Source organism: Sturnira hondurensis, unplaced genomic scaffold (assembly GCF_014824575.4).
Source record: "Sturnira hondurensis isolate 20B ecotype Veracruz unplaced genomic scaffold, ASM1482457v3 Scaffold0020642, whole genome shotgun sequence".
In the NCBI taxonomy this organism is placed as follows: Eukaryota; Metazoa; Chordata; class Mammalia; order Chiroptera; family Phyllostomidae; genus Sturnira; species Sturnira hondurensis.
The window spans coordinates 1,355,300-1,382,806 of record NW_028093273.1 but is presented as its reverse complement, the minus strand read 5'-3'; the positions used below and the strand labels follow the sequence as shown (position 1 = coordinate 1,382,806).

General features: G+C 41.0%; 1 protein-coding gene across 8 annotated transcripts in view; it reads left to right on the top strand.

The window, feature by feature from the left end:
- LOC118976042 (transducin-like enhancer protein 4) overlaps positions 1–27,507 on the top strand; it is a 148,489-nt gene that overhangs the window by 25,592 nt on the left and 95,390 nt on the right. For 4 of the 8 annotated variants that reach the window (XM_037030301.1, XM_037030300.1, XM_037030303.1 and 1 more), the window contains exons 5-6: positions 11,218–11,280; positions 25,830–25,904. In XM_037030301.1, coding sequence (XP_036886196.1) covers positions 11,218–11,280; positions 25,830–25,904 — 138 coding nt within the window. The remainder of the gene's footprint in view (positions 1–11,217; positions 11,281–25,829; positions 25,905–27,507) is intronic. The other 4 variants (XM_037030305.1, XM_037030304.1, XM_037030307.1 and 1 more) reach the window with 1 other exon arrangement.

Here is a 27,507-nt window from a genome sequence, read left to right as displayed (position 1 = left end):
TTAGAGTCGATCTGGGACTTGAGACTGCACAGTTGTATCATTCACAGTATGTGGTGTGCTTTCCAGAATTTTTATCACTTGAATCTGGGTTTTCCCCTTGCCTCTCCGTGACTTTCCTCCGGAACAGCCCTCACCATCGTTCCATCAGACTCTTGTTGTGCCTGGACTCCTGTGCTGGTCTCCTGGGTAAAGGCTGCATCTGCAGCCTTTGCTCTCTCTGCGCCCTTATCTGGGCTTAAGGAGCTCAGGGTACACTTCTCTATCTATTGATACCGGGCTATTCTTTAGGGGCCCTCCTATTCCTGGAGACCCAGCCAATATTCCCAACATGCCTCTATGTTCTTCTCCCCTTTTACCCTTTACATAGGTGATCTTGTCCATGCTGCATAGTAGGTGGATCCCCAAATCTTTTCTGTAGCCTAGATTTCTCCTCTGAGACCAGTACATGTAACTGAGAATTCACAGGTACTTAAACTCAACATGTCCTAAAAAGACATCTTTCACAAGCCTGTGCTTGGTCCAGTGATCTTTATTTCAGCAAATGCCAGCCTCATCCACCCAATTGCTCAAGCCAGAGGTCCAGGGGAAGGTGCTGATTGCCTTTCTCTCTCACGTTTAGCTGCGCCCAGGTCTTCCTCTGGCCCCTTGGAATCTACTCCCTGTGATTTCTACGTGTGTGTACGTCTCTTCCGCTGCCCGATCATGGTGAATTACTTAACCACTTGACTCCTCCTTGGCTTTATCTGTAAAGTGGGAAGAAGTAATCCTGTTAAAATTGTTCTGAGTTGAAATGAACTGTCTAGCATAGAGGAAGCCCTCCATGAATTTTAGGATGGTGGTGGTGGTGACAACAACGATGACTGGCACCCGGAGCCACCATATTTGAAGTGACTCTGACTGTGAGTGATGCAGTCGTCTCCTAACTGGACTAACCCAGGAGGGGTAATCCTGGCGCACCAGGCACTTCTGGATCTGCTTCTTCAGCCTTATTTTATGCCACGCCTGTTCCCTTTCCCTTGGGCCACTTGTTCATTGTGAGCGTCTCTCACCGTTCGGATCATTGTTGCCCTTTCTTCTTTTTGCCCTGTCCTCTTTGTCCAGCAGACTCACTTCACCGTCACTTAGTCTGGGAAACAGTTCCCTGTTAAGCATTGAAAAATGCTCTGCACTTTTTAAAAAGTCTGTCTCATTTGCTAGATTATGATCTCTGTAAATCTTTCTTGTTCACCTATTCTTTCTCAGACTGTAATACTGTGCCTGACAATATTGTAGACAATTATTGAAAACGAATTGATACAGATTACATATTGCTCTCTCTCCAAAGCCACTGTATTAACTTTAGCCAGAAGGGGTTTCTGCCATCCTCACTTTCGCATTCCTAGAGCTCCTGTGTGTACTACCTAGGTACCACATGGCGTCTGTTACTATGCTTATTTCCATGTGCTCTTCTGGCGTACTAGATTATAAATGCTTCAAGGACCCAGATCAGTCGGGCCTTCAGCCCTGTTTCTACCATAGCTACTAGCTTAGGGTAGGAGTGAATGAATGAGCCGATATCTGAAAGCATCTTGTTGAATTTCCTAAGTCTATGGCGCTATGGGAATTCATATTGTTTCTATTCTGAAATTATCTTTCATTCTCCGTCTTTCCTCTTGTGGTATGTTTTGTGGTTATAAATCTCCTCTGTCCTTCCACAGCCACTCAAATATAATCAGTGGCAAGAAAGGGGAGGGGGTGGAGGGCAGAAATGCACTGGAGTGTCTTAACCTCCTGTCTGGTATTTATCACGGCTTTCCTAGGAATTGTCCTTGATAGGTCTTTGCTGCCTTCCAAATAAAGTTCAAGCTCTTGAGCGTGGCATTCAAGACCTTCCACAGTCTGACCCCAGTGAACCCTTTCTGTCCTTATTTTTCACTTAGTTTTTATTGCATGCATCCTGTGCTCTGGCTTAATGGTTTTCAATCTTGCCTGTACATTAGAATCACCCGGGGAGCTTTAAAATAAAATACGGACGGGTGGGCTGCACCCTCTGAGAGTGTGAGTTCATTGGTCTGGGATGAGGCCTGGGCTTTGGTGTTTGTGAAAGATTTCACTTGCTAGTGTAAAGCCAGGGTTGGAAACCACTGACCAACTCAGTGTTTCCCACGTAATACAATCTCTTTTAAAGAGCTTTGAGAAGAAAGGGCGTTATAGTCCAAGAAGTTTGATTAGGACTGCATTTTATGTGCTCCTTTTCAAAGATTTACAACTAACATTACCAAGTGAGAGGCTCTGAGATGTCCAACAAGAAAGAAGCTGGTTTTCCTTTATTTAAGCTCTGTGGGATCATCTGATCAGGGATGATCAGATGTATGTAAATACCTTATGTATGTAATACCTGTTCATAATATCTGCAAAATTAGGTATAAAACCTGCTTTGGGAGATAGCGCATCCAGCCACATCTCAGCTTTTAAGTCCCTTTTTAATTTGTTCTTCCTCGATTTTATCTAAACCACGCCACCACCCCTGCCCTAGGCTTCTCTCTTCGGCACATAATTTTATCTTCCTCTTAGCATTTTTCAGTATCAGAAATTCCTCTTTATAATTTGCTTAGTTTGCTTCTGTCTCCCACCCCGATGATGTGAACTCCATGACAGCAGGAACTTGTCTTACTCATCCCCGTGTCCCCATGTATCCCCTAAAATAGGCCTGATAAATAGTAGGTGCTTAATAAATACTTGAATGGGCAGAAAGCAATACCTTCATGGTTTTGACTTTTACTAACATACATGTGTTTAAATGTTTTGAACTGCTTGCACAATTGAAAGCGTCAAATATATTTTAAATATAACTAAGAATACAGGAGCGAAAATAGATGACAGCAGTTTTCTAAACCTTGAGTTTTCTCAACCTGCTTAATGAAGTATTAAAAAAAGAAGAAAATAAGCAAAAGTAGCTATGAGCTTGATTGCATAAGAAATATTTATTTTCATTATAGAGAGTTCTCAGTTTGTGGTGTGGGACTTTTTTCCTCTTAATTTCTTAACCAGTATACAGGGGTCACACCTACGTGAGTCATTAAAAGAATTTGGGTGCAGAATCAGTGAGCAATAGTGGATTTTTGTGTGGGACACCCTGTACCAATGACCAAAAAAAAAAAAAATGGAAACCAAAACAAAATGATAAAAACGGGCAAGGCATTAGTAGGTTCTAAGTAAAAACTTCTAATTAGTAGAACCCTGCTACAGTGAGAGTATTCAGGCAGGTTTGTTGGGGACAGTGGGGAAGGGGCGTTATGGATTAGAGTCCGCACCTGGGACCCCATCCATGTGGGCTACATTTGTGAGGAATTCCCACGGTATGTGCTCCCTAGGGGTCCTCACGCTATAGCTGTGCCCCTGGCTCCCCAAGCCCGTCTCTGACTGTCCAGGTGTTCAGTGGGGTTGGTAATGTGCAGTCTGGTCCACTTGGGTGGTGGCGTGTGTAATTCCTGTAACCCACTGCGCCTCAGATGATCAGAACCCACTCTTACTTCTTGTGACATCACAGATGCAGGTGCATGGGGCTAGGGCCTCTCCTTGGGCAGATCATCCCGCTGGTTCACCGTGTAGATACCGTGGTGGAGATTGACCGTGACTCAGTACACAAGGTGCCCGTCCAGTGTGACATCTTTACTGTACCCCAGTTCAGTGGGTCAGGTGATGGCAGTCTCATGTGAGTAATCTCAGGAAGGAGGTTAAGTGGCGTCACTTTCATTATGTTTCTAAAATAGTCCTTTAAAATATGTCCTGCAGAGTTTTCAGAATGGAAACTTTAATCATTTACTTACCAGTGAGGAATTGTCCAGAGTGAATGTGCATTTTTTGGGGAGACCTACTGTGATTACTTCTATTTTTGAGTAGCTTGGCATCCTAAATGCCACAAAGGATGTGTGTTGGGAAGGTTAATAAACCAAATCAGACTCTAAGCAGGTTTTGCTGTAATAATCCCTAATTTCTGGAGATTCGAAGCACCTAACACAAGCTGTAGTTTCTTCTCTTAATTCACCAAATATTTTTGAGTGTCTTTCACATACCAGGCTCTGAGGCTGTAGACAAAGATAGCTCTGCCTTCATGGAGCCCGCATTCTTTGGGACCTTAGTTCTCAGGGTGTTGTCTGGACCCACAGCATCCTATCACCTTGGAGTTTGTTAGGGGTATAGACACTCCAGCTCCACTCCAGGCTGGATTCGAACACAGTTCCCATGTGATTAGTGAGAAGTTTGAGAAGTACATTAAAATTTGAGAAGTTCATGAAAATAAAACATGTCAGCTAATTTTAGGAGATTATAATACAAGCTGTGAGGAAAAGAAAACTGGGCAGCGGGAGTGGGGCCGTAGATGAGGGGTGGTGAAGATGTCTGAGGAGGTGTCGTGTGGGTGGAGACTGCAGTGATGCGGAGGGAAAGGCCATGGGAAGGTCTGGGGACGGCAGTTCAGACCGAGGAGGCTTCATCCTTGCCACGCTTTGTTCGTTCCCGTCTTTCTTGCTGGCGGGGTCAGACCTTTGCTTGTCCTCCTTTGTGGTCTGCCCAGGCCGGTGTCCATGGGTTCACTTGTCTGCCGTGCCTGTTTGGCAGTGGGAGTCGTCGGCAGAGCAGTAGAACTGCAGGTAGCAGAAGAGCAACACTTCTCTGTCTTAATAAGAGCTGCCTATTGATCAAAGCACAAACACAGTCTGAGGGGCTGGATGGTAGGGAACCTTGGCAGTTGTGGCCTCAGAGGGTTGAAATTTTATATAATTGGGAAGAGGCTAGAACAGAAAGGACAAGAGGAAAGGAGGTGTTGAGGAATGTGTATACTGATGAAGCTTTGTTGAAAAATGGAGATAAATTTTTTAAAAAGGAAGCATTTAGCCTAACCTATGAAAATAGAGTGAGAAGTATAGCGTGGCTCTCAATGTGTGAAAGGTGCCTTGTTGTTTCCCGGTGGTAACTGTCCCTGATGAGAACTTGGTAGGAAGTTAATGTTGTTGTTTTTCTTTTTGGTTGTATTCCAGTATCCAAAGTTCTTTGTCTTTTTAGGTAATTCTCACATATATTTTAATCACACAGATCATGTTGGGGAAAAACAGTTTGAATGATCTTCACCTACAGTGGGCACAAAGAAGATTTGTCTCCTCTGTTAACAGCTAACTATCAAAATGCTTAATTGTGAATCAACATTCAAAAGGCTCCTGTACATTTATGTCAGTAGGAAAGAGTGGGAGGAGGGAAGAGATAGAAGGAGGGAGGGAGCAAGGGAGAGAGGTAGATGGAGATTCAGATTCAGTTTCAGAGTTGACAAGAGGGACAAAGGAGAGGAGAAATCAAAAAGTAGCTGGCAGGGTTTGCTGGCACAGGAGTGCTGAGTAGACAGGCATTTGCCAACTTGGGGCTGGGTGTTTAGTAGTCCAAGTGATCAGGGTCTGTGACCAGCCCGACCTTGTTCCATGAGGGCTAAGTGTCTTTCTCATGAAGAAAGACATTTTTTCCCCTATTCCTGACATCCTACTTTTCCCTCCCATCTTTTTTCCATTTTCCCTGGCCTGCCCCTCTGGTGGAGCTCAGCATAAGGGTGATTGCATTGGTTACAGTGTTTTTCAGACCTGGGTACTGAAATGATTTGCCCTTGCAGAAGTAATTGGACATCAGGCACAGTGCTCATTATTCTCAGCCTTGATAATGTATCACTCTTAATATTTGAAGCAGTGTTTAAACAATAACCAGAGCCTGGAAGATGGAGGTACAATAATAGGCAAATATCTGGGATTTCCCTTAAAGATTTTTTAAAAAGCTTTAAGAGGTGAGAGATGGGTGCTTTTTTCTAACCATTGCAAAAATTCTTCAGTAAAATAGCACCTCACCTTTGGGGACAGATTGGAATAGTTTTATGAAAGGAGGTGTACTGTTTTATTTACTCTCCAGGAAAGACATTGTGTCCTGCATATTCTTACTTCCTGTAGCACCCATATGTGTATCTTGTTAGGACAAACAGATGGAGCACTTTGGTGTGTGCACTTAATGTACTTATTAGCACATAGGAAAATAGCACGCGTGAGTTCAAAATAAAAAGCAGGCTGACTTCGCTTGAAGGTATTAACATCAGTAGAATCATTGCTTTAGTGACACTCTGGGGTAAGGGGCAAACAAATGGTTGAATGTTGGTGCTTTCAGTTCCAGTCGAGCTCTCCTTACACAGTACCTCTTCCTCCTTGGACCAAGTGGGATGATGAGAGCTTTTACGATGTGTTAATACTTTGTTAAAAGAAAAAGTCTTGGTAGTTTGAACCACTCCTTTAGGGAACTGTAGATTTCCTATTAAGTTGATTATTAATATGTTATCACTTCAGTTTATTGTTTTATTAAGTAATATAAAATATTATCCGCAAAAAAAACCACCTGAACTCAAATAAAACTTAGGCACCTGGTTATACCAGCTCACTAGCAGCGCTGACAGTACTTTTGATCTAAAATCGCTAAGCCTTATTCCAGTTTGCCTTAAAATAAAATAAAACTAGTGTTATCCTTTATATGTGTTGGGGAAGTTGAGTTTGGTTAACAAGATAAAAACTGAGTTGTCAGGGTAGAGAAGTAGTACTACTTGTGTACTTCCTGTGTGTTTAGTGTGGATTTTAAAGTTGGGAAGAATTTCTACTCATGAGTCCTGAAGTTTTAAATCTAGGGGCGGGCAAGATCAGTTTCAGATGTTACACTGTTTCTCAGAAAATTTGGAGTAGATAGATGAACAAATCAAGATAATTTATTTTCTGATTGAGTTAAAATTACGGTCTTGGGTCTGCGGTGGTAAATGGAGGATAAAAGAGAGTTGCAAGATTTATTGGCATTTACTCCACAAAAGATTTCAGACAGAATAAGAACGAATTTTTTCTTCACTTTTTAAAGTGTCTATATATAGTGGGTATTATGTTCTTGATAAACACATAATAAAATAGAGTCATCTTTGAAATGAAGTTTTGGCAGAGAAACCGCTGTAGAAAACGAATTAATTGTGAAATATTATTCAAGAATGTTTTTCTGAAACTATAGTAGTTTGGGTTTATTTTGTTATTGTTCTTTTTGTTTGTTTTTTTTTCTGGTTGGCTGCTGAAATGGTTTTCTAATAATGTTTTGTTATTGTTTCATTTCAATAATACTCTAATAGTGCTCTTCCTATTTCAGTGAGAGGCTAAAAATTCTAAGAAAACATTTTTTAAAGTGATAGCTTTTGATACATGTAAAGTCATCTGTATTTTCTCTCAAGTTTATTACGTGGTTAAAATAAAATTTGTCTAAGTTTTGTATAGGAAATTATATTGGCGGAAATCTAAATAAAATTGAGATTTATTGTACTAGAAGTATTTGAGAGGTTGTAATTCAATTTGTGTAGGCTTAACTAGTTTTTTGTCTTAAATGACTCATGTAATTTGTTATATAAGCGATAAAATAAGTTTGTGATAGTGTGCTTTAGTGGTATTTGTTGCTTTTTAATCTAGTGATTGAATGGTGGCATTCTTGTCAGTGCATGGCCTTGCTTTTCCATGATGCAAGGTCGTTGATGCATTTCTGTTGGTTCTTGAGTTGGAGTGTGAAGAAAAAAGGATAAAAGGTTCTTCTCAGTGTGTTTGTTTCATAACTGATGCTACCAGGCCACTGGCCTCACTGCTGTAGAGTTAGCTTGTCAGCCTTCATGGGCCAGGTGTTAAATGCATAGGAAGGGGATTTTCATAAAATGCCTTTTCTTAGTTAACCTTTTGCTAAAATGTTTTGCTCAAACGGGTCATTTTTTAATTGGGGATAGTTATTTTTATTGGTTCTTTTTTATTAGAGGGGTGGCATAAAGGTGGAAAATGACAGGAGGATGAAATATAGAATGGTAATGAGCTGAGGGTGGGAAAATATGTATACCTTTTTTTAAATGTTTTGATGGATAGAGAAAGACACAATTGAAGTGTCAAAAATTGTTAATGTGTTTGACAAACTGGCTACAAAACACAATCTTTTTGCTATGTTTTGACATGAACAATTGTTCTTTTATTGGGGCCATTAATGCTATTTTGGTATATAATGGGCAACCGAAGACAGTACTTAGCAGTGTCAATGTCCATAAAGCATCGAATACTCTGATAACATCCAGTATCCCTAACAGCAGTATTTCAGAGTCCCTGCCTGTTTAGACGGCGATCTGTGAAGGTACTGGCTCGGGGCTGCATGAGCCACATCGCCTGTAAATTTGATTGGAAGCTACAGCGCTGGCATAGGCGGGTGGATAGCAGATTAGAGCCCTGATTAACCATGTGATTCGAAGACTGGGAATTATTGTCTAAGCAAGATTCATCAGACACAATCAGAATTTCAAGTGGTCAGATGAAATTCAAATGTGTATTGTGGCTTTTCCTCCCTAGTGCTCTTCCTTCTAGGTTGCCTATTTCCCCCTTTCCCCAAAGCTGAAAAATACTTCTTTGATGAATTTGCTCCTTACCCTAAAGCTGTCTGTCTGTTATTCATCAGAAAGCAGGTCGCAGTTCAGTGAGCAGAAGAAAAGATTTTAATAGAAGCTATGCCAAGGGCTGTAATGCATCATTTTAGGGCCCTAATTACATTACAATGACAAATATCAATGGTGACAACAGCAATAACCTACATCCTTTAATGGCTGTGCTGGAAAAGGAGTTTGGGCCTCACGCCATTAGATTAGACTCAGTTTCAAAACGTAGGCCATTAGAAGTGTGTGTCCACAGTATTATTGGCTGATCACTGAAGCCCAGTGGAAAGGCCTGTAAATAAATGATGCCTCCCAAAAGCTGGGTCCTGTGGGACAAAAGAAGCGAAATTAGATGGCCGTGAAAGCAGCAGTGTTTCCGAGGCAACTTTAGCTTTCAAAGTGAGGAATGACCGGCTTAATTTTATGAAATCACACACACACCCCACCCCCCTGCTGCCAATTAGCCTGACCATGAAAATCCATTGGCATGACAACTTAAAGAAATTAAGAAGTCTTTTTAAACAAAAGGGGGCCTCTAAAGAAAATGTTTGGGAGGCGCCCTCCCCACTTTTCTGTTATGTATGTGTGTTAATATACATGAACCAATAAAATAACTTTTCTACATTTATTTTTAAGAAACTATAGATTTTTTTTTCATAGTTGTCAGACTTAAAATAGCCTAGGTCCAAAGTTAAAGGAGTCAAATACATATCTCTTGGTCTTTATTTTGCCAGCTGAGTAAGTTTCCTCAGTTGTTTTTATTGCCTAGATTATGCAGGCAAACTAAAGAACTCAGTTTTCTTATGTGCCCACACATTTTTCAACCCTCCTAGCAAGGGACTATTTTATTTATGTAAACAACATAATGAGGAAAATATGCTTGGCAGATGGTTCTAAGCATTAGAATCATCAGTTTGGTCTGCCCCAAAGTGTCTCATTATCTTTTATTCTCTCCCCCTCCACCTCTCCCTACAAAAAGCTCAACAACCAAATGCCTTTGAGATGCCGTGCTTTTAGACGGGCAAATGCCCCTCTATTTTCTCAGCTCACACTGGAATTTCACCCCGTAACCACTGTGTTCGTCCAAGTTGGAGAGTGATTCGGTGATTCCCATTGCAGCTTTTCATGCTGGTTTAAGCATTCTTAAAGGAGAGCTAAATGCTCCATGGGGCCAGTGCCGTAAATTAAATCAGGTCAGCACAGTTGGGTCCTCACTCACTTCTGCTTGTTGGTGCTGGGTTTTTGTCCGTCCTGTTAGGAATGCAGAACTGGAGTGGAAAGCTTGGGTTTTGAAACTTTATGGTAAATTTGTGTTTATTCTTGCCTGGCAAAGTTTTTAAGGTGCTGGCATTTAAAAGACTGCTTAGCTGTAAAGTCAAAAGGATTGCTGATGAAAGAAGGAAACCTGGGTTGCACAAGCTGAGTGTCACTGTCATTCTGGCAATGACTTTGTAAGAAAGAAGAGCATTTTGTCCTCTTACAAAATGAGGAACTAACCCTGATGGAATTTACTTTAAGAGTGTCTCAAGTATAGTAATTGTTTTTTGTTTTCTCTCTCTCAACACCCGTCTTCTTTTGCCCACACTATTGTTAAAATACAAGCTTTTTCATATGTAGGTGTATTTTTTAAAAGATTTTATTTACTCATCTTTAGAGGGGAAGAGAAGGAGAGAAATATCAGTGTATGGATGCCTCTCATGCGTCCCCTGCTGGGAACTGGCCTGCAACCCAGGCATGTGCCCTGACTGGGAATCGAACTGTGGTCCTTTGGTTTGTAGGCCATGTTCAATCCACTGAGCTACACCAGCCAGGGCTATATGTGTATTTTGAAAAAGTGTTTACATGTCACATGCCAAAGTCTATAAGGAGCCATTTGATAAGAGGAATTACAGTGACCACTGGTGAAGCTTTGGGTTAAGTTTTAAAGAAAACAGAGTGTGGCGGCCACCCTCCCACCCCTCTTTCCACCTTACTCTAGCATCCTATTGGTGTAAACTTTTATACTTACAAAAATTATTAGAGAAAAATCTGTTATCTGACATTATTGGGACTTCTACAAAAAAGTAGTACAATGCTGATTGATATTCCCGAGGTTAGTCTTCGTATGCCCACATGGTGCTTGCTGCTAAGTGTAGGAAGATTTTAGCGTGTTCAAAGCCTCTTCGTACAGAAAATCTTGGTGAATACACCTGGGAATTTTTATGGTTGAAGAACATGTATCATTCTTCAGTAATTAATTACTAAGGATCTGAATTAATGAACTTTTGGGGGTTGGTTAGGTACTGTTCTTTTGGGAGGTTGGGGACTTGATTATAAAATTCCATTGAGTAATAATTGAAGAAGTTGGGGTATAGAGAAGAATGTATATTTACTATTCTAAAAATTTAGGGTTTTATGAAAAATCACATTAGAATGAGTAAGGATCCTGTTGCAGGCTTTTGAAAATTGATTTCCAGTTATGAAAATTAAATTCCGTTTTATGTTGTCCTGGTTCTTGAAGGTTGACTTTTTAAGATGAATTCTGGTTAATAAATTGTGCTATTAATGTGGCACTGTTGTCACTGCCTCCCTTTAATGGGCTTGCTGATGAGTTTTCCTCTTCCGTATGAAATACAACAGCCAGAATATAAAGTGTGTTTTAATATCATCCTGTTAATACTTTGGGAATTTGTAACCAGCTGACTGTTCTCTTTATTGCTTTTCTTGACTTTTTGTTTTTGGTTTTTTTTTTGCAGGCAGAGATTGTCAAGAGGCTGAACGCTATCTGTGCACAAGTCATTCCTTTCCTGTCCCAAGAGGTAAGGCAGTTGGTTTCAGGCACTGGGCTAAAAGGTGCCATTTCAGTGGTTTTGCAGAAAAGGGATCGGGGGACTGATGCTTTGGCCTTATCAGTCTCTTGGTGTTTATATCACACATTTCTAACATACAGTGTTTGTATTCCTACTTCTATACCTTATTAACATTCAGTGGAATATGGTTGTGTTTATATAATGAAATACTTTCTAATGTGCAAAGGATAATTCAGTTAAAATATTTAGCTGTCATTGGACAATGTAGTGTTGCTCAGAATTATGACTGTTCTCCTTAGTGGCATCTAATAGGGTAGATTGGAAGATTGCCTAGAGGACAAAAGTTTGTGCTACATTTGTGTCACTGGGCAGCAGGCTTTGGCAGAAGACTTATCTAATAAAAAGTACTTTATATAGTAAACTAATGCAACTTTTGGGTAGCAGCTCTTAAAAAGTTACTTGTTACTTGATGAAGTCTTTATATTGCCTGTGTATTTGAGAAAAGATATGCAAGACAGACTCAGTGGATTCACTGCTCTGAGTGCCCCAAACTTCACTTATGCCAAGGCCGGCATGCGGCTTCCTCTGGCAGTGCACACTGTCCGCACATGCACACACGTTGGAATGAGGAGGTGCGTTCCTAGTGCGTGGTGACTTCCATGTGGCTTTTTTGTTCTTTTTGTTTGCTTACTTGCTTTTGGTAGTTGCAAAGTTGAGGTGAACGTGCTGAAAAGGGGTAATTTTTGCTTTCAGAGTACAGAATCCTTCATTGCTCAGGGAAGATCAGCCATGAGAAGGAAGAAGCTAACTAAAGAAATATCTCCGTGTTTTGCAGCCGCAGTGCTATGTATTGTGGGATAGAAGGCACTGAGGCACTGTCTTCCTCCTACCCTTCAGTTCTTTTTTCTTGCGCTGCTGCTTTTCTGGAGAGCGGTTCATCTCCTGTGTACCAGTGGGCATGAGCTAATGATGTTAGAGTGCAGTTGGCATTTGTGCATGCATGCATGTTAAAGAGATGTGGTGTCCTATGTTGACTTCTCATTTGGTCTGAACTGGGTTATACCTCAGGAACCATGGGTACCTTTCACTGGATATATATACACCCACGTTGGGGAGTTTAGGGAGCTCATATCACCAACCCTGCACCTGAGTTAAAATCCTGAATTCAGATGCTCTTCTGGATTGCAAACAATAAAGGATGTATTGTCTTTCTCCCCCTTTAGCTGTTACCACAAAACCACCACCCACTATTCCCATTTACCTATTTCCATACAGAATTTGCTTGTGACTAGGTTAGCTGGAAAGGCGAAGAAGAGTCAAGGGGCCTAATTGCATCTCTTTAGGAAGGCTTGAGGTGCTTCTTGAAGCAGCTTTGCTTTATGGAGATGGAGAATGGGAAGAATGGGTGACCCACAGAGCTGTAACCAGGCTGAGGAGTCACAGCCAAGGCAGAAGGAAAAGTGTGAATTATCCCTTGGTGGCATTCGGCCTCTGCAGGCACAGACCTCTTACATGTAATTACCCTACAGCTCCTTCCCATGGCATTGTTGCAGGATCTGCAGTGTTACATTCAGAAGTGGAAGGAGGTCTTGGGGGTGTGGGTGGAGCTGATTCGCCAGTAGGTTGTTTTCCCACGTGTTATGTTGTTCGTGGAAGCAGGCCCAGTAGGAACAAAATGCGTAATGGTAGGTGGTGCTGAGCAAGACTGGACTGGAATTAATTGGCTGAGAAAGTTGTACCCTGTAGAAGAAAGCCATGGGGGAGGTACTGGCAGCTCCTTTTCTCTCCTTTTCCTTAGGTTGGAGCAGGTAGGCATCATAATCTTACCCTTCACTATTTATTTCCCCACTACTTTTGATGTCTCTTGGTTGAAATCCTTGATTCATGTGTAATGAGTGACCCATGTTGTGGTTTTCTAAATCCTAATTCTGTGTATATCTCTTACTCTGTTTACTTTGGATTTAATCGTGCCCCCTCCCCCCCGCCCCCCGCCAGTTTCCCAAGGTGTGTTTATAGCTTCTAATGTGTGGGCCACAGACGTGTTTATTCGTGTCCAATCCAGTCCTCTCTGATGTTTTGTGTCTGAACGTCACCCACCTTCTTTCCTCTTCTGGGCATTCTGTGAGCATCGATCGGACTCTTTGCCTTTACCCTGAGGCCTGATGGACATAATCTGGAAGGAGGGGAGGAGGCAGGTTATTAGAGGAAGATGAATTCTATTTCCCGTCTCTTCAGAGGCCTGGAAAATCACTCTTGCATGGCTGCGAGGCTCACTCGGAGCCAGGGTTGAAGGCTCCTAACNTTTATAGCTTCTAATGTGTGGGCCACAGACGTGTTTATTCGTGTCCAATCCAGTCCTCTCTGATGTTTTGTGTCTGAACATCACCCACCTTCTTTCCTCTTCTGGGCATTCTGTGAGCATTGATCGGACTCTTTGCCTTTACCCTGAGGCCTGATGGACATAATCTGGAAGGAGGGGAGGAGGCAGGTTATTAGAGGAAGATGAATTCTATTTCCCGTCTCTTCAGAGGCCTGGAAAATCACTCTTGCATGGCTGCGAGGCTCACTCGGAGCCAGGGTTGAAGGCTCCTAACCTGATCTTTTAACACCAGCTCCGTGTGTGACAGTCTCACTGCCAAAACGGCAGCTGTGGTATCAGAGTTTCTTTTGAAATGTTTTTATTTAAAACTTAAATGATTACGTATAGGGAAAGAGAAAACATTCCCTGAATACTAGTGTATAAGCTACAGGACAATGGTTGGAGACATTTTTTCTTTAACTTGACAGAAACAAGAGGTAAATCTACATACATGTAGATGAAGTCTACTTTTAAGTTAGCCCCCATGAGCTAATTAATGTACCTGCTTCATTAATGTACCTGCTTCATTGCTTGTGCCTAATGTAACACATTTTCTAAAATTAAAAAACTCTATAGTGCTGAATGACAACTATTCAGTTTAGTTTTAACTGCAAGACTTTTAGAAATAAATTGTATAATTGTAGATCAAAGGTACGCAATGTGCATATGTGGATATAATAATCACAGAAAAAAGTATTTTCTCATTAGATTTCACTAAGACATTTTGTAAAAATTCTAAAAATTAGAGTCAGTATATATTTTAATGATGGACTTGTTGTATTCACATACGACTACTTCCAAAGTCCCGGGCATTAAACAAAGACATTGCCAACTGTTGTCATTAAAGTGAGTGTCACTGATAGTCTTTAAAATTTTATAGGATCCCTAACATCAGAATTTAGAGAAACCTTGTAAGTGAGTCTTTACCTGTCTAAAGCTTTTTTTCCCTCCCTTTTCCTTCTGGGTTTTAGGACTGGGTAAAGACTAATCTATATTCTGCAGCCCTCAAATTTCTTTTTTAAAGGGCAAATCTCAAAGTAGTACATGGGAAACTCTCCTCTATCCCACTTTGGGTTTCATTTGCAGGGAAGAAACTATAAATAATCAGCTCCCCGTTGGCACTTCCATAAGCCAGAGATGCCAGGATGATGACATGTTGTGTTAGATGACAGTCAGATGTGGGTCGGGTCTTGGCCTCCCTGTTACAGATTGAGTGGCTTACTATAGCCGAGTTAAGCTGGGTGACCTTTAGCAAGTGATTTGCTTCTCTAAGCCTCAGTTTCCTCATCTGCATGATGAGGTTAATAATAGCAAGGAACACACGAGATCACTTTGAGGATTATGTGGGGTTCTACACATGCAGCTCAGCACATAGTAAACACCTCTTGATGTTTACTAGCAGTAGGCTGGCTGCAAGAGCAGCGAAGCTCTAGATTTCGTTTTAAGACTTGGACTCCTCCCTCCCCTTTTTAGTCATTGCTTTTTGGAAGATTGTGAGTTTTCTTCCTCACTAATGTCCTTCTGATAGAGGAAAAAATGTAAATTAAAACCAAACCCAGGGCTTGACACTAGCTAGAAATCTCAGTGAGGCATTAGGTGGCCTCCAAAATGATTCTCTTCTAGCCCCAAAAATTATTTTTCGCATTTAGCAAACACGTAATGCCCACAAGCAGAGGTCCATCCATTAGGTGACACCTCTTCATGGCGCTCAACTTGTAGCGCTCATCTCAGAAGAGCAGCGGTTTTGGAGGGAGTCTGTTTTACCCACAAAGCTAGGTAGAAAAACAAACTTCTCCATCCATTTGGGATCTGGCTGTTTTAAATATACACCTGGTTCCTTAGTGGAAGTTGGTTTTATGTTTACACATAGTTTATGTGGATGGTCTTTTTTTTTTTTCGCAGTGATTTCAGGGTATTGCTTTTGCAGACCTTTAGACATTGTGGGCTCTTAGCAAAATTAAAGGGTGCCAGTAAATAGACATGTTGCTAGTGTCCCCCTCCTCCTTTTCCAAGAACATACCTGTAAGGGGGATTCTAATGCAGACTGAAAACTGTATTACAGTTTTCACTTCCAGGTGCCACTTGTTACACCCTGGCAGCAAGGTGCAGTGTTTCTGCTAATTTGGCTTTGTGGTGGGAAAGTTGATCTACCTGAGCTTTAATATTCCTATAGAATGATGGGGATAACCCCATCTTTATAACGTATAGTATATGTACTGAAATGTAAAGCACTTGTGATAAAAATGCCAGTTTTGGTTTCCTTTTACTGGGGAATGGATTCTGTTCCAGCTTATTTTGGGTCCCAAGACATTCGGAGAGAAAGGACTTAGTAAAAAAGTGGGAGGAGTTCAAGGTAATTGCAGAGCTAGCTGGCTGGCAGACTTCCTATAAAGCTCGCTGGGTCTTGCAGGTTAGGGGCTACTTCCAGCTTTCAGGGGAGGGGGATACTTTATTTTCTGGTAAAGCTGTAATTGTGTATTTAACCTATTAGCTTGAACATGAAATATTAGGCACTTTCTGAGGACCTGATTTACAGGGAAGTTGTGTTTTTTGCATGCTTGTTTTCCTAGATTATAAAATTGCTTATTTTTGAGACAGGCAGGGTATGTTTCATGGTGATCAGCAAGGTATTCCTAAGACCTTTGAGAACTTCAAACCCCTGATAGGCTATAGGTGAAAATTTATTATAGTTGAAAATCTTCTTTCCTCAGGGTACAGTTGTATTTTTCAGAAAGTTGCTGCTGCTCTAACAAGGAACAGACAGAATTCGTTGGAAGAGTCATGTTGTGTTAGAGACAGTGTGGTAAGAGCCCGAGGGTCAAGCAGACCTAGAGCCCAGTCACGACTCAGCCTTTATCGTGTTGGGTAAAATACTTCACTTCCTTGGCTGCAGCTTCCTCGTCCATATAATGGGAAACCTGCACTGTGTATCTGCAGTATAGAATTGTTATATGTGGATTGGTGACAGTGTAGAGAACCTAGCTGGATATTTGGCTGTTTGAACAGATCAAAGAAATAGTGGTTAGTTAAGATAAAAGCTTGTTTTCTTTCACAGGACAGTTTGCAGAGAAGCTGCTGTGGCTAATTTGGTGGCTCCATGATGTTGGGAACTCAGTTCCGCTTGTGTTGATGCTTATTATCACTGGCACCATCGTATCTGTATCCTGCCCCAGCCAGGAAGGAGAAGACCAAGGGCAGGTGGTTTCCCCCACCCCCTAGGACGTGATGTTGGAAGATACTCATATTTTCGCTCACTTTGCAATGAACACACCTAGTTACCTGCCCACACCTAGCTGCAAGGGGGACTTGGAAATGTTGTCCTAGTTCAGTTGCTAGAATTCTGCTCACCTAAACTTTTTACTAATGTAAGAGATGGGATATCAGAGGACAACTTAGCAATTTCTTCTAGACCTCACGCTATGCATAAAGTAAAATAGTGGTCATTATTATTATTGTCATTGTTGATTTAAAGGGAAGTCATACTGAGCCAGTTGTATATCTTTACATGAAAACCTCTAGCTCTGCCCTGGCTGCTGTGGCTCAGTGGATTGAGCATCTGCCTCTGAAACAGCATTTTGCCAGTTCGATTCTCAGTCAGGGCAGATGCCTGGGTTGCAGGCCAGATCTCCAGTTAGGGGTGCGCAAGAGGCAACCAATTGATGTTTCTCTCACACATTGCTGTTTCCTTCCCTCTTTTTATCCCTTCCTTCCTCTCTCTACCCTTCCCCCCCCCCAAAAAAAAAGAAAAGAAAAAAAGTAAAGAAAAACTCTAGCTCTAATGTTATTATCAGTACAACTCATATTTTAATTTATCACAAAATATAAATAATGCATAGTTCTTATTATAGAAGTTTCCTCCAAAGTCTGAATTGTAAGGAAATGAACACCCATCAGGTACTGTTTAGCATTCATATATTCACAGGGGGTGGAAAGGAACCCCTATGAACAGTTACGGGCCCTGTGGTCTACGTGCACAGCCTGTATTTATGCCTGTATTTTTCAAAATACAGAGACTCTTAAAGACACCTCTCTTTTGAAGGGTGGAACGTAGCAGATCACACATAGGCCTGCCCTGTTTTGTAGTAAACTGGCTGGAAGGAGAATGCTACTTGACTGGAAGTTATTGTTAAGAAAATCTCTCTTCATGAGTGAACATTTTGCAGGTCCTTGATTTGTAACTTTTCCCCTTGCCTATCTCAGACATCCAGACATATTATTGTGAGTATGTATTGTCTTTGATCTGGAGAAAATGGGGTACACAATTTTGACAGCTCCCCACCCCCAGAATTTTGAAAGATATATATCGGATAAGTACCTCTTTGTTTTCTGAATTATAAGACATCTCAGAAAAATTAGCTTAGGTTAACTGTTTTGCAGCATCAGACTTAATCCATTTTAATGTCTTAGGCCTCAAAGCATTTCCAGACCACAGAATGAAGTAACCTGAAATATGTGTGCTGTATGGAGAGAGAGAAAGAACATAAAAGCAGTTTCTTATGACCAGTGGCTTCCTAATTCCCATTTATTAAACCCCTGGTCATCGTTACCTTTGGAGAAATAGCATTCATCTTTAACCTTGTTTTCAGCAGATAGTTACAACTTGTTTCAGTGCCATGGAGAATGAATATTCCCCTACTCCCCAACTTCTGTGTAATTCCATAGCTGTTGTCTTGTTCTTTGAGTTACTGAAGCAGAAACAGGGCTGCATAAAGGTTGCTGGTTTGAGGAGGCCTGGAGTCTGGTCCTGGTGGAACCCGCCTTGGAGGCCGGGGTTTACAGCGTGCCGCTCTTTTTCCTTGCATCTGTTAATACTGATTTAACAAATGAAATAATCCAAATCATTCTTTTGACCATATTTAACAACTAGGAGTGAAAATGTCAGCTTTCTTGTATTTACCTAGGGAAAGAGAACATCCCAACGTGAATGCTCACTGATGCAAATTTAATTTTAACTCAAAACATGGGATTTATTGTCCTCTTAGCTGCTGTGATGATTAGTACCAGGTAGTCTTTGTTTGAGAATTCTGTGGGTTTATTTGGGTGCTCTACATTTCATTGAAATAATAGAAAACAATACACAATCGCATAATCATGATTATATGCATTTATATAAATTCTAATTCAAACAGGTTAGAATAACTAGTCGAATCAAATGGTCTGTGAAGTTCTATTTTTGACATGCTGTGCATTCGGTCCTCTTCATTTGATGGCAAAAACACCCTTTCTACGCTATGAGATACGGGTGCGTCTCAGATACACCTGGTTTGGCACCTGTGTTACAATGATGCTGCATTACTCTGAACCACATTTTGCACGTACTGAATAATTGTAAAATAGACGTCGAGAAACGATCAGTTACTTTCGTATTGTGCCTCAGGGAGGAAATGAACAAAATACAGTGGGTTACATGCACTGGTGGCAGTGTTCTCGCCTCATAATGGCACCAGGTTAACTCGTCTTATTGCTTGTTAACTTTGTAAGGAAATCAATGGCTTGTGATAACACGGTTTGATGTGGGAGAGGTTGGCTAAAATCACCAGAGATCTCCTGATAAGTATGCAGTGACACCCGGAAGACCACCTTCAGAAATCATTAAGTGTCAGCAGCCTCCACAGTGTCACCTGCTTCCCAGTCAGGGTCATTTTTGTCAGTGTTGATTAATGTATCGTGACAGCGTTGCATACCTAAGGAATGACTAAGTACACCTGGGTTGGGGCTTAGGGGATTTGGTCCAGTTTTCTGATTCTCGCATTGGATAACTTCATTAACAGTTTTTTTCTCGCAATACTGAATGTGAAGCATCAGAGAGAATATTCCTGTCCCATGTTTCATGGCTGACTGACTGGCTTGGTCCGCGTGATTATGCATTTTGGTGACAATTGGATGTTGGGTGAGGACTTGGTGGGTGACATGATGGCCTGCTTGCCCTCTGCAAGTGAAAGATGGGTTGCAGGAGGGGGTCTTTCTTCCTTGCAGGTTTAAATGTAGCCTTCCTCCCAAAGGCAGCTGCCCCACTCCTCATGGGTATGTGTCTGAACGAATGAACTGCATTTGAGAAACTGGGTAATTTTTTGCCTTTCAGTTAGTTAGGTGGTGATTAGCTTATTACCAGAGCTAAGCTTTAAAATACTTTAAAGTGGGTCTGCATTGTACAATATAGCCATAGCCACAAATGGCTGTTTAGATTTAATTTAAAATTAATTAAATAAGGTTAAAAATTCTGTTTCCCAGTCACAGGAGCCACAATTTCACTGCTCTGTGTCCATCCATGTGTAGTTACTTTATTATTGGTACAGACCTGGGACATTTCCAACATTGCAGAAAGTTCTCTTGGAAAGCGACTTCTAGAGCTTATTGGATATATCAGTAAAGAATCATCTGCCCCAGGGTCAAACCCAAATCCCAGGGTGTGCTCCTGAGAGCTTTAATCCCAAATTCCAGGGAGGAAATTTTTTGGAAAGCTTTGCATTCATACTCACTCTTTGAGATTCGAAGCCCAGGGTAGTTTACCAGGTGTTAGCCTGGTAAAATTAAACCTGGTGGGATTGGCTGCTTGTTTTGTAATACCTAACTTATTATGGGACTAACACTTACTAGAATACTGTTTAGAAAAGGCTGACTTGAGTTTTGGTGAAATTTAAAGCTTATTTGTGTCAATAAACATGGTAGGGTTGCTGACAAAAGGCCCAGCAGGATTTTACTGTGGCTTACTAGACTTGGAGGGGCACTCAGATTTGAGCTGCTCAGCCTTATTTGGAGTATCTTGTCTAGTTGCTCTGGGTACAACCAGAGGAGCAGCCAGAAGAATGAGTGGCCTGGGGGCGTCCAACCTGGAATACAGAAAATTGAAAGCATGTATTATGCCGCTGTCAAATATTTGAAGTACATTCCGATAGAGGAGAATTTAGAGGCAAAACACTGGTCCAGCAAGAAGTTTCTACTCTGTGTTAGGGTCCTTTATTCCTAAATGGGAAAAGCTTATCTGTGAGGTAGTTAAGTTACCTTTCAGAGAATGTGTGACCAAGGAGAGACAGACTGACTACTCTTTAGAGTGTGGTAGAGGACATTTATCTCTTGGTTATAGTAATGGCCTTTGGCCCGTGGTTGGTATAGCAGTGCCAGCACTCCAGTTTCCTCAGCCCAGGCAGCATTTGGAAATTTGTAGGCATTTGGAAATAACGGAGAGACTTTTTGGTTGATTGGTTGGCTGATTAGTTGTTACAGAGCTTGAGGACTACTGGATTGTGGGTCTCATGATTTCTAAAGGTTCTTTCTAGTTCTGAGGGGGAGTGGCTTGTTTGGTACATGTGGCTAGTGATTCTTAATAGCAAGAAGGGTATTTGGTCCAAGTTCTGAGTATCTTTCACCTTAGAATATTGGGTTAGTCCTCTACCTTTGCTCCCTCTATTCTGGTTTGCTTACTTGCCATCCATCTTCTTACTGTTACCAGGTATTTCTTACTAAATGCAGAAATGACAGCACTCAGGTGCTTGAACATTTTTAATTAAGAACAAATGTCTTACTGAGGTGAAGTTCAGCTTCTTTGCATGGTTTCGTGCAGCCCTCTCTGTTTGACCTCCTCCTGCCTTACTGATTCCACTTCACACTAGGGTGTGGTTTGTAGAGTGTATACGTGTATGCCGGACTCAGGTGACTTCACCCACTTGCCTTAGTTGTTTCTTCTGTAAATCCCTCTTCCACTTTAAGGAGTTTGGCGCTAAGTCTTGGCCATTTCCAAGAAAGCCCTCCAGATCCAACCTTCTATCGTCCTCCAGATGCACATTCTTTCTCTTCCTCAACAGACAAGCTCCTTTCTCCTTCAGGGACCTTAGCTGAACTGTTCCCTTTCCCTAGAATTCTTTTCTCCTTGCTCTTTATCCACAGGACTCCTGCAGATCCCTTCAGTCTCAGTGGTTGGGTCAGCTTCCCTAGGGAATCTTCCCCCAGGCCTGAGTTTTAATTAGATATTTCTCTGACAAGTGATTACATAGCATCCTGTAATTTTCTTCATGGAAATTATCTTCTAATTGTAATTACAGAGCCTCTTGAGTATTATCAGTTCACCAAATGTCTTGTTCATTACCCTATCTCAGTTGCTACTATAATGCCTGGTACGTAGTAGGTGCTAAATAAATATTCAGCGAATAAGAAAACGAAGCCTTTCCCGATGCCCCAGGAAGTGTGCTTTTGTCACTACTTTCTGCAGTCTTCCGTAGCGTTTCACACCCTGCAGTGCGTATGTCTGAGAGTTCTTGGAGTAGGGGCAGTTATCTGTGGCTCACTTTCGGGTCTCCATGTGTCAGGAACCTCGTTGTTGTTCATTGTAAGGACCCTGTTTCATTTTACATCTTTGCCCTTACTACCCTTTTACTGTCCCTATTAGTAGGTGAGCTATTCAAAGATGATTCTAAGTTGTTGTAGAGGGTTTTGTTTTTAAATTAATGTTTTAATTAGAAGCAGCATTATCTATTGCCAGGCTCCGGAGTATTGGCATGGCAGGTAATGTCATCGGAATCTCTGAAGAAATGTGCATTAAACACCTGCCGCACACACATTTGTGGTTTGTGAATGTCTTGTTTCTTAGCAGGCTTTCTTGGATTTCAAGCTTATATTTATGGTACTTGTGCTGAACAAATGCAAAAACTAATTTTATGATGAAAATAGGCAGTTGATTTAATGTATAGAATTTGATTTACCAACCATTTTTTCCCAGCTGTGCTTGTACTTCTTAAACCATAGTATTTTATTGAGATATAATTTACACATCATAAAATTCACTCATTTTAAGTGGACAATTCAGTGATTTGTAGTAAATTTAGAGTTATATCACCATAACCACAATATAGGTTGCTTTTTAAAAGGATTCTGTAAAAATTATAAATCACAGTATTTAAAATAATAAACAGTAAATAATTATCTTTTCCAAACCCTTATTAGAGGAACTCCATCCCCTCCCGCCACACATCACCTTTGGCTTATTGATACATTCTTGGTGGTGTTTTATCAGGAGCTACTGTGTGAAGTTCAGACCCGGAGCTTATATCTGAGTGAGCAGCTTGAGCAATAAGAGAGGCCAAGAGGGGACAGTTGCCTTACGCAGGTCACTGGGTCTACAGTGGCTGTGGTCACAACTTGGGGTGAGGTGGCAGAGGCGAGAAGCAGGAAGTAGGAGAGGAAATGAGCTGTAGGGTGGAGTGGGAGGAGAAGAACAAATGGGGAAGGGGAAGAAAAGGGGAAGAGGTGGCAGAAATAATGGGAAAGCCATCATGTTTCTAAGAAGATGAGAAAAACTTGCTTTATTTTCTGATTCATAGAGCTTATTTGTTGCAATTTGAACATGGAAAAAAAATGCTTCCTTTGAGTCAGTTTGTACAAGTACTTTGGCCTTCTTCTTTGTTTTTTCTTTTCATTCGCGCCTTTTCTGAGTTTTCATTTTCACACCTTATCTGGTACATGCTTCTTTAGTCTGTGGTACAGCGGTGCCGTGTTAACTGAGTGAGCAGTGTCGGGGTTTCTCGTGCTTTCAGAGCACNAGAAAAAAATCCCATTTGATATAGCAAAAAGAAAAATAAAATATCTGTTTTTTCTTTTCATTCGCGCCTTTTCTGAGTTTTCATTTTCACACCTTATCTGGTACATGCTTCTTTAGTCTGTGGTACAGCGGTGCCGTGTTAACTGAGTGAGCAGTGTCGGGGTTTCTCGTGCTTTCAGAGCACAGAGGGAAGGAGGAATTCTTTGCGTTAGTGAGCTTCTGTTCAAAAGGCCTTTCCTTAAACAGATGATTCACAGTTGTCAGCAGAAATAGGGAAGTAAAGTGCTGAACTACAGGTAAAGTTTAGATGTGGCATAACATGGCCATCGCCACGAGAGATGGGGAAGGAACTGAGTCATCATGACTTCCACTGTCATTTTAGCATTTTAACAGAGCTTCTGTAGGAACATCAGATGTCAGTGTTATGGTTCACTGATGTATTTCTGGTTTTCTCCAAAAATACATTTGATTTTAATGCTGAGCCAGAAAGATATCCCCACTGCCTAAGGCATCTGTGCTTATCTTGGCCGTTGGACTCCAGTTTATGAAGCAGAAGTTGAACTGTCTTTGTGGTAGAAAGGCTCAAACTAGATATATATTTTCTGCATCTCTGTCTTAATGAAACTGTTCTTTGAATGCTTACTATAAAGAAGATGATGTCTTAGTAATATGGAGATATTTCAGTAGTGTAGACAAAGGGCAGAGAGAAAGACTGGCTTAAAAGCTTTTGTTGAATGAATGGACGTGTGAATAGAATGAAATATGTGTTGGATGTGTGTACATATGGTCCTTGAGCCTGCGGGTCTTCGGAAATGTTGAGCAGTAATTGTTGAATTCAACAATTCCATTGTTGAAAGTAAAAGGTGGAAAAGTCCATAAAAATTTCTGTTCCTATACTCACTTTGGGGATTAGATAAATCCCAGAGCTGTCCTATGTGTTGTCTTTTTCTCTGCTTTTGAAGTACTGCCATTTCCCACTACTCTGACAACCAGATTACCTTCAATCCATACATGAGCTCTGTACTTGGAGCATATTAGGCGCTCAGTAAACATATATGTATGCTCAGATTGGCTTTAAGGGAAAACTACTATTTCTGGTCATTTTATTGATTGTGTCTGTCTTCCTTCTAGTGACAAATCTTTAGGATTTTGACTTTATTCAGAGAAAGAGAAATGATTTCACTTTGGCAGATATTTCATTAAAGGGCAAGAGAATGGACAGATATTATCTATGAAGACTTTGGGATTGCTTCTTAAGCCTTTGTTTTAAAACTTAAAATTAAAAAAAAAACAAAGGTATATTTAATGGTCAGAGTTTATGAAAAGCTTCAAATGCAGTGCTCTATTATTATTTGACATTTTTCTTTCCACTAGTAATAGGCAGAAAATACATATTTCTGTTAGGGTGAAAACACCACATGGAGATAACTAATTTAAAGTGGTTTCCTCTTCCACATCACATCCCCCACTATCTCTGCTGTACAGCTTGTAGGTGAGATGGTCGTCACCCGCCCTAGTTGATCTCAGTATTTATTTGAGGGTTTTGGAATGTAGTACCTCAGTAGCTCAAGGGGAGTTTCATGTCTAACTGATGGCCTAGCTCCCTGTATGCATTATGTGGTATGATAGCTGAGCTTCGTATTTACTTAAAGCGGTAGAGAAAGACAGCTGCATTCTCAGCTGAGATCAGCCCAAACCAGATTCTTCCCAGGCACACAGAGGGATGCCTGTTTTCACAGCACAGCCCCTTGGGCTCTTCCTTCCTGAAACCTAGTTAAAAGAAGTCCAGAAGAGACTCTCTTAGACTGATTTGAGCATGCAGATACCAGAGTGTTCAAGTGTGTTTGGGTGGGAAAACTATTTCTATTTGGGGGCACTTGTGTATGCCCGGATTTGAGTGCCTCCATGCAGGGACTTGTGTGGTATTTAATTTTTAATGTCACAGAAATTACTGATACCAGTTCTAGATCATTCTTTGTAGAACTGAATCATGGATAGACAGTCCTACACTATCTATTCTAGTTTTTCCCAAAGAAAAACAACTTAAACTTGAGGTTTTAGTTTTTCCATTGCACTTAAAAAGAAATACCTGAAGTCCTCATACTCGTCCACTAGTGAGAGTTGTACGTTTTACATCTCTTAAATATGCAGCCCTTCGTTACAGGAATTCAGGTATGAACATGTTTCACATTTATAGAAGAAACACAAAAGTTTAGTTCTGTTGTTCTGTGTGACAAACATGGGAAATTTGAAAAGTAATTATTTCTAGAAAATACTTTGAAAATTTTTATATAGGTGGAAAGAGGAGGTGGGCAGGCACAAAGGAAGCAGGTGAAATGGGTTTTGTGTTGTTTTGTTAGTTGGTACGGGAGGGGCGGAGTCTCGGTGTGCCACTGACAAGAAAGTAAAATTTAAGCAGGCTCTACCAGTCGTAAGGGAGCATCCTTCCTGGGGCACAGTCGGATGCCCGAGTTACCTCTCAGCAGTATAGACCCAAATGTATGTTAGGCCTTTAGTCATCTACCACCCTGGGGCTTTTCTCTGAAATACAGAGACCCCTAAATTCTGTTTTGCGTGTAATTGAAGTTAGAGGACATGTTAGGAAAAGCCATTCTTGACCTACTAGAAAACAAATAATTGTATTCTGTTTCTGATCTTCATTTATAGCACCAGCAACAAGTGGTGCAGGCTGTGGAACGGGCCAAGCAGGTGACCATGGCAGAACTGAACGCCATCATTGGGGTACGTGGCCTTTCCATTTTAGCTCTGATCTTGGTGTTTGTCATCAGCTCTCTCACTCTCTCTCTCTTTAAATTTTGTCCCATCAAAAGGGCAAAAGGCAGTAGAGGACCACAAAGGGAGTCACCCTGCCCTTAATCTCATGTGAAATTTGGTGGCTACCTCAGAAACTTTTTGGGTCGCATTCTCTCCAATTCAAGTTGACATGTTCCTGAAAACTCTCCCCTGAGGAGACAAGGCAGTTTTCATAATATTTCTTTCCTTTGTAGTCAGCTTCTGTTGCTAACCTACACCTGAAAAAGATTCGTATTGCCTTGATGTTAAAATGAGCTGACTACTTTTATCTTTCCTCAAATACAGAGTATCTTAATATCATTGTTAGTGGAAGAAAATGTACATTTTGCATAACCCTGCTACTCTTCCCTGTGATGAGTGGTTCGTAAGGGCTAGTGTTCATTTGCAGAAGGAATAATACACAACACCTTTTTGAAAAATCATTGGCCTGGTGAAAAAATCTTTCCTGGTGATTGATAGGAGTATTAATAGTGTCGCATAGAAATCCTGCTGGATTGGTCAGTCATTCTACTTGTATATGTTTTTTTCTCCCAGATTAAGGTAACAAATAATGAAATAAGGTGCTAAGACTTAGAAATAAAAGTGAGAAAATCATAGCTGAAAAAAAGAACACAACATTCACATCTCTATTTCTTTGGCTGGTGTAGTTCCTTGGGTTTTTTTATGAATTTTACAATTGTACTTGCCTCTTTCTGCCCCCTCCCAAATACTTTCTTTTGTGTATAGATTGTACACAAAAGTCTCCCCCCCTCAGTGTATCAAACACTTTGAAATGCTAATTATTCCATTTACTTTCATCAAAATTCAAATTGCTGAGTGAAGATGCGGATAAGGGTCGCCTGATAATCAATCTGAAGTGAAGATGTTGCTTCAATTATGTCTGTCCTTTAACAAGGAAATCAGAACTCCGGATGACTCAGAGGTGGTGGAGCGAATCCTCCGATTGAAACTTGTTTTTAATGGGCTGTTTTGAGCTCTATTTTGTGTCCCTCTGACCACACGAAAATAATACTAAATTAGAGACATAATACATGGCAAAGTAACTTTCATTTCCTCAGAAGTGCCCCTTGGAAAGAAGAGGCTGAATCAGAACAAGCCACGTAGACTCATTTGTCATACATTTTCTTTGCTGGGAGCGTGGGGGAAAGGTGAGAGAGGAATACATTTCACGATTAGTTATTTCCTAAAGTTCCAGAAGACAGCAGCATACTAAATGTTTTAAAACATTGACAAAACTTTTAGATTAGCATTGTATGTAAAATTCCAGCTGTGTTTGCTGGAAGTGTGTGTGGTGGTTCCGGGGGGTCTATTCTGGTTACCACCCCCGCCAGGGTCACTAGGGGTAGAACCTCCATTGAAGGAGAGTGGATGGGACGAGAGTGCACCAGCTCCTGCCTGGCTTGAGTTGCTCATTGTTTGTACCAACTACTAAAAGGCAGGTACCCATCCTACCTTATGTCTGGTTGATGGTCTTCTCTAGGAAAATGGAGCTCTGTTTTGTTTCTTTTTCAAGTTTTATTACTGTCTGTAC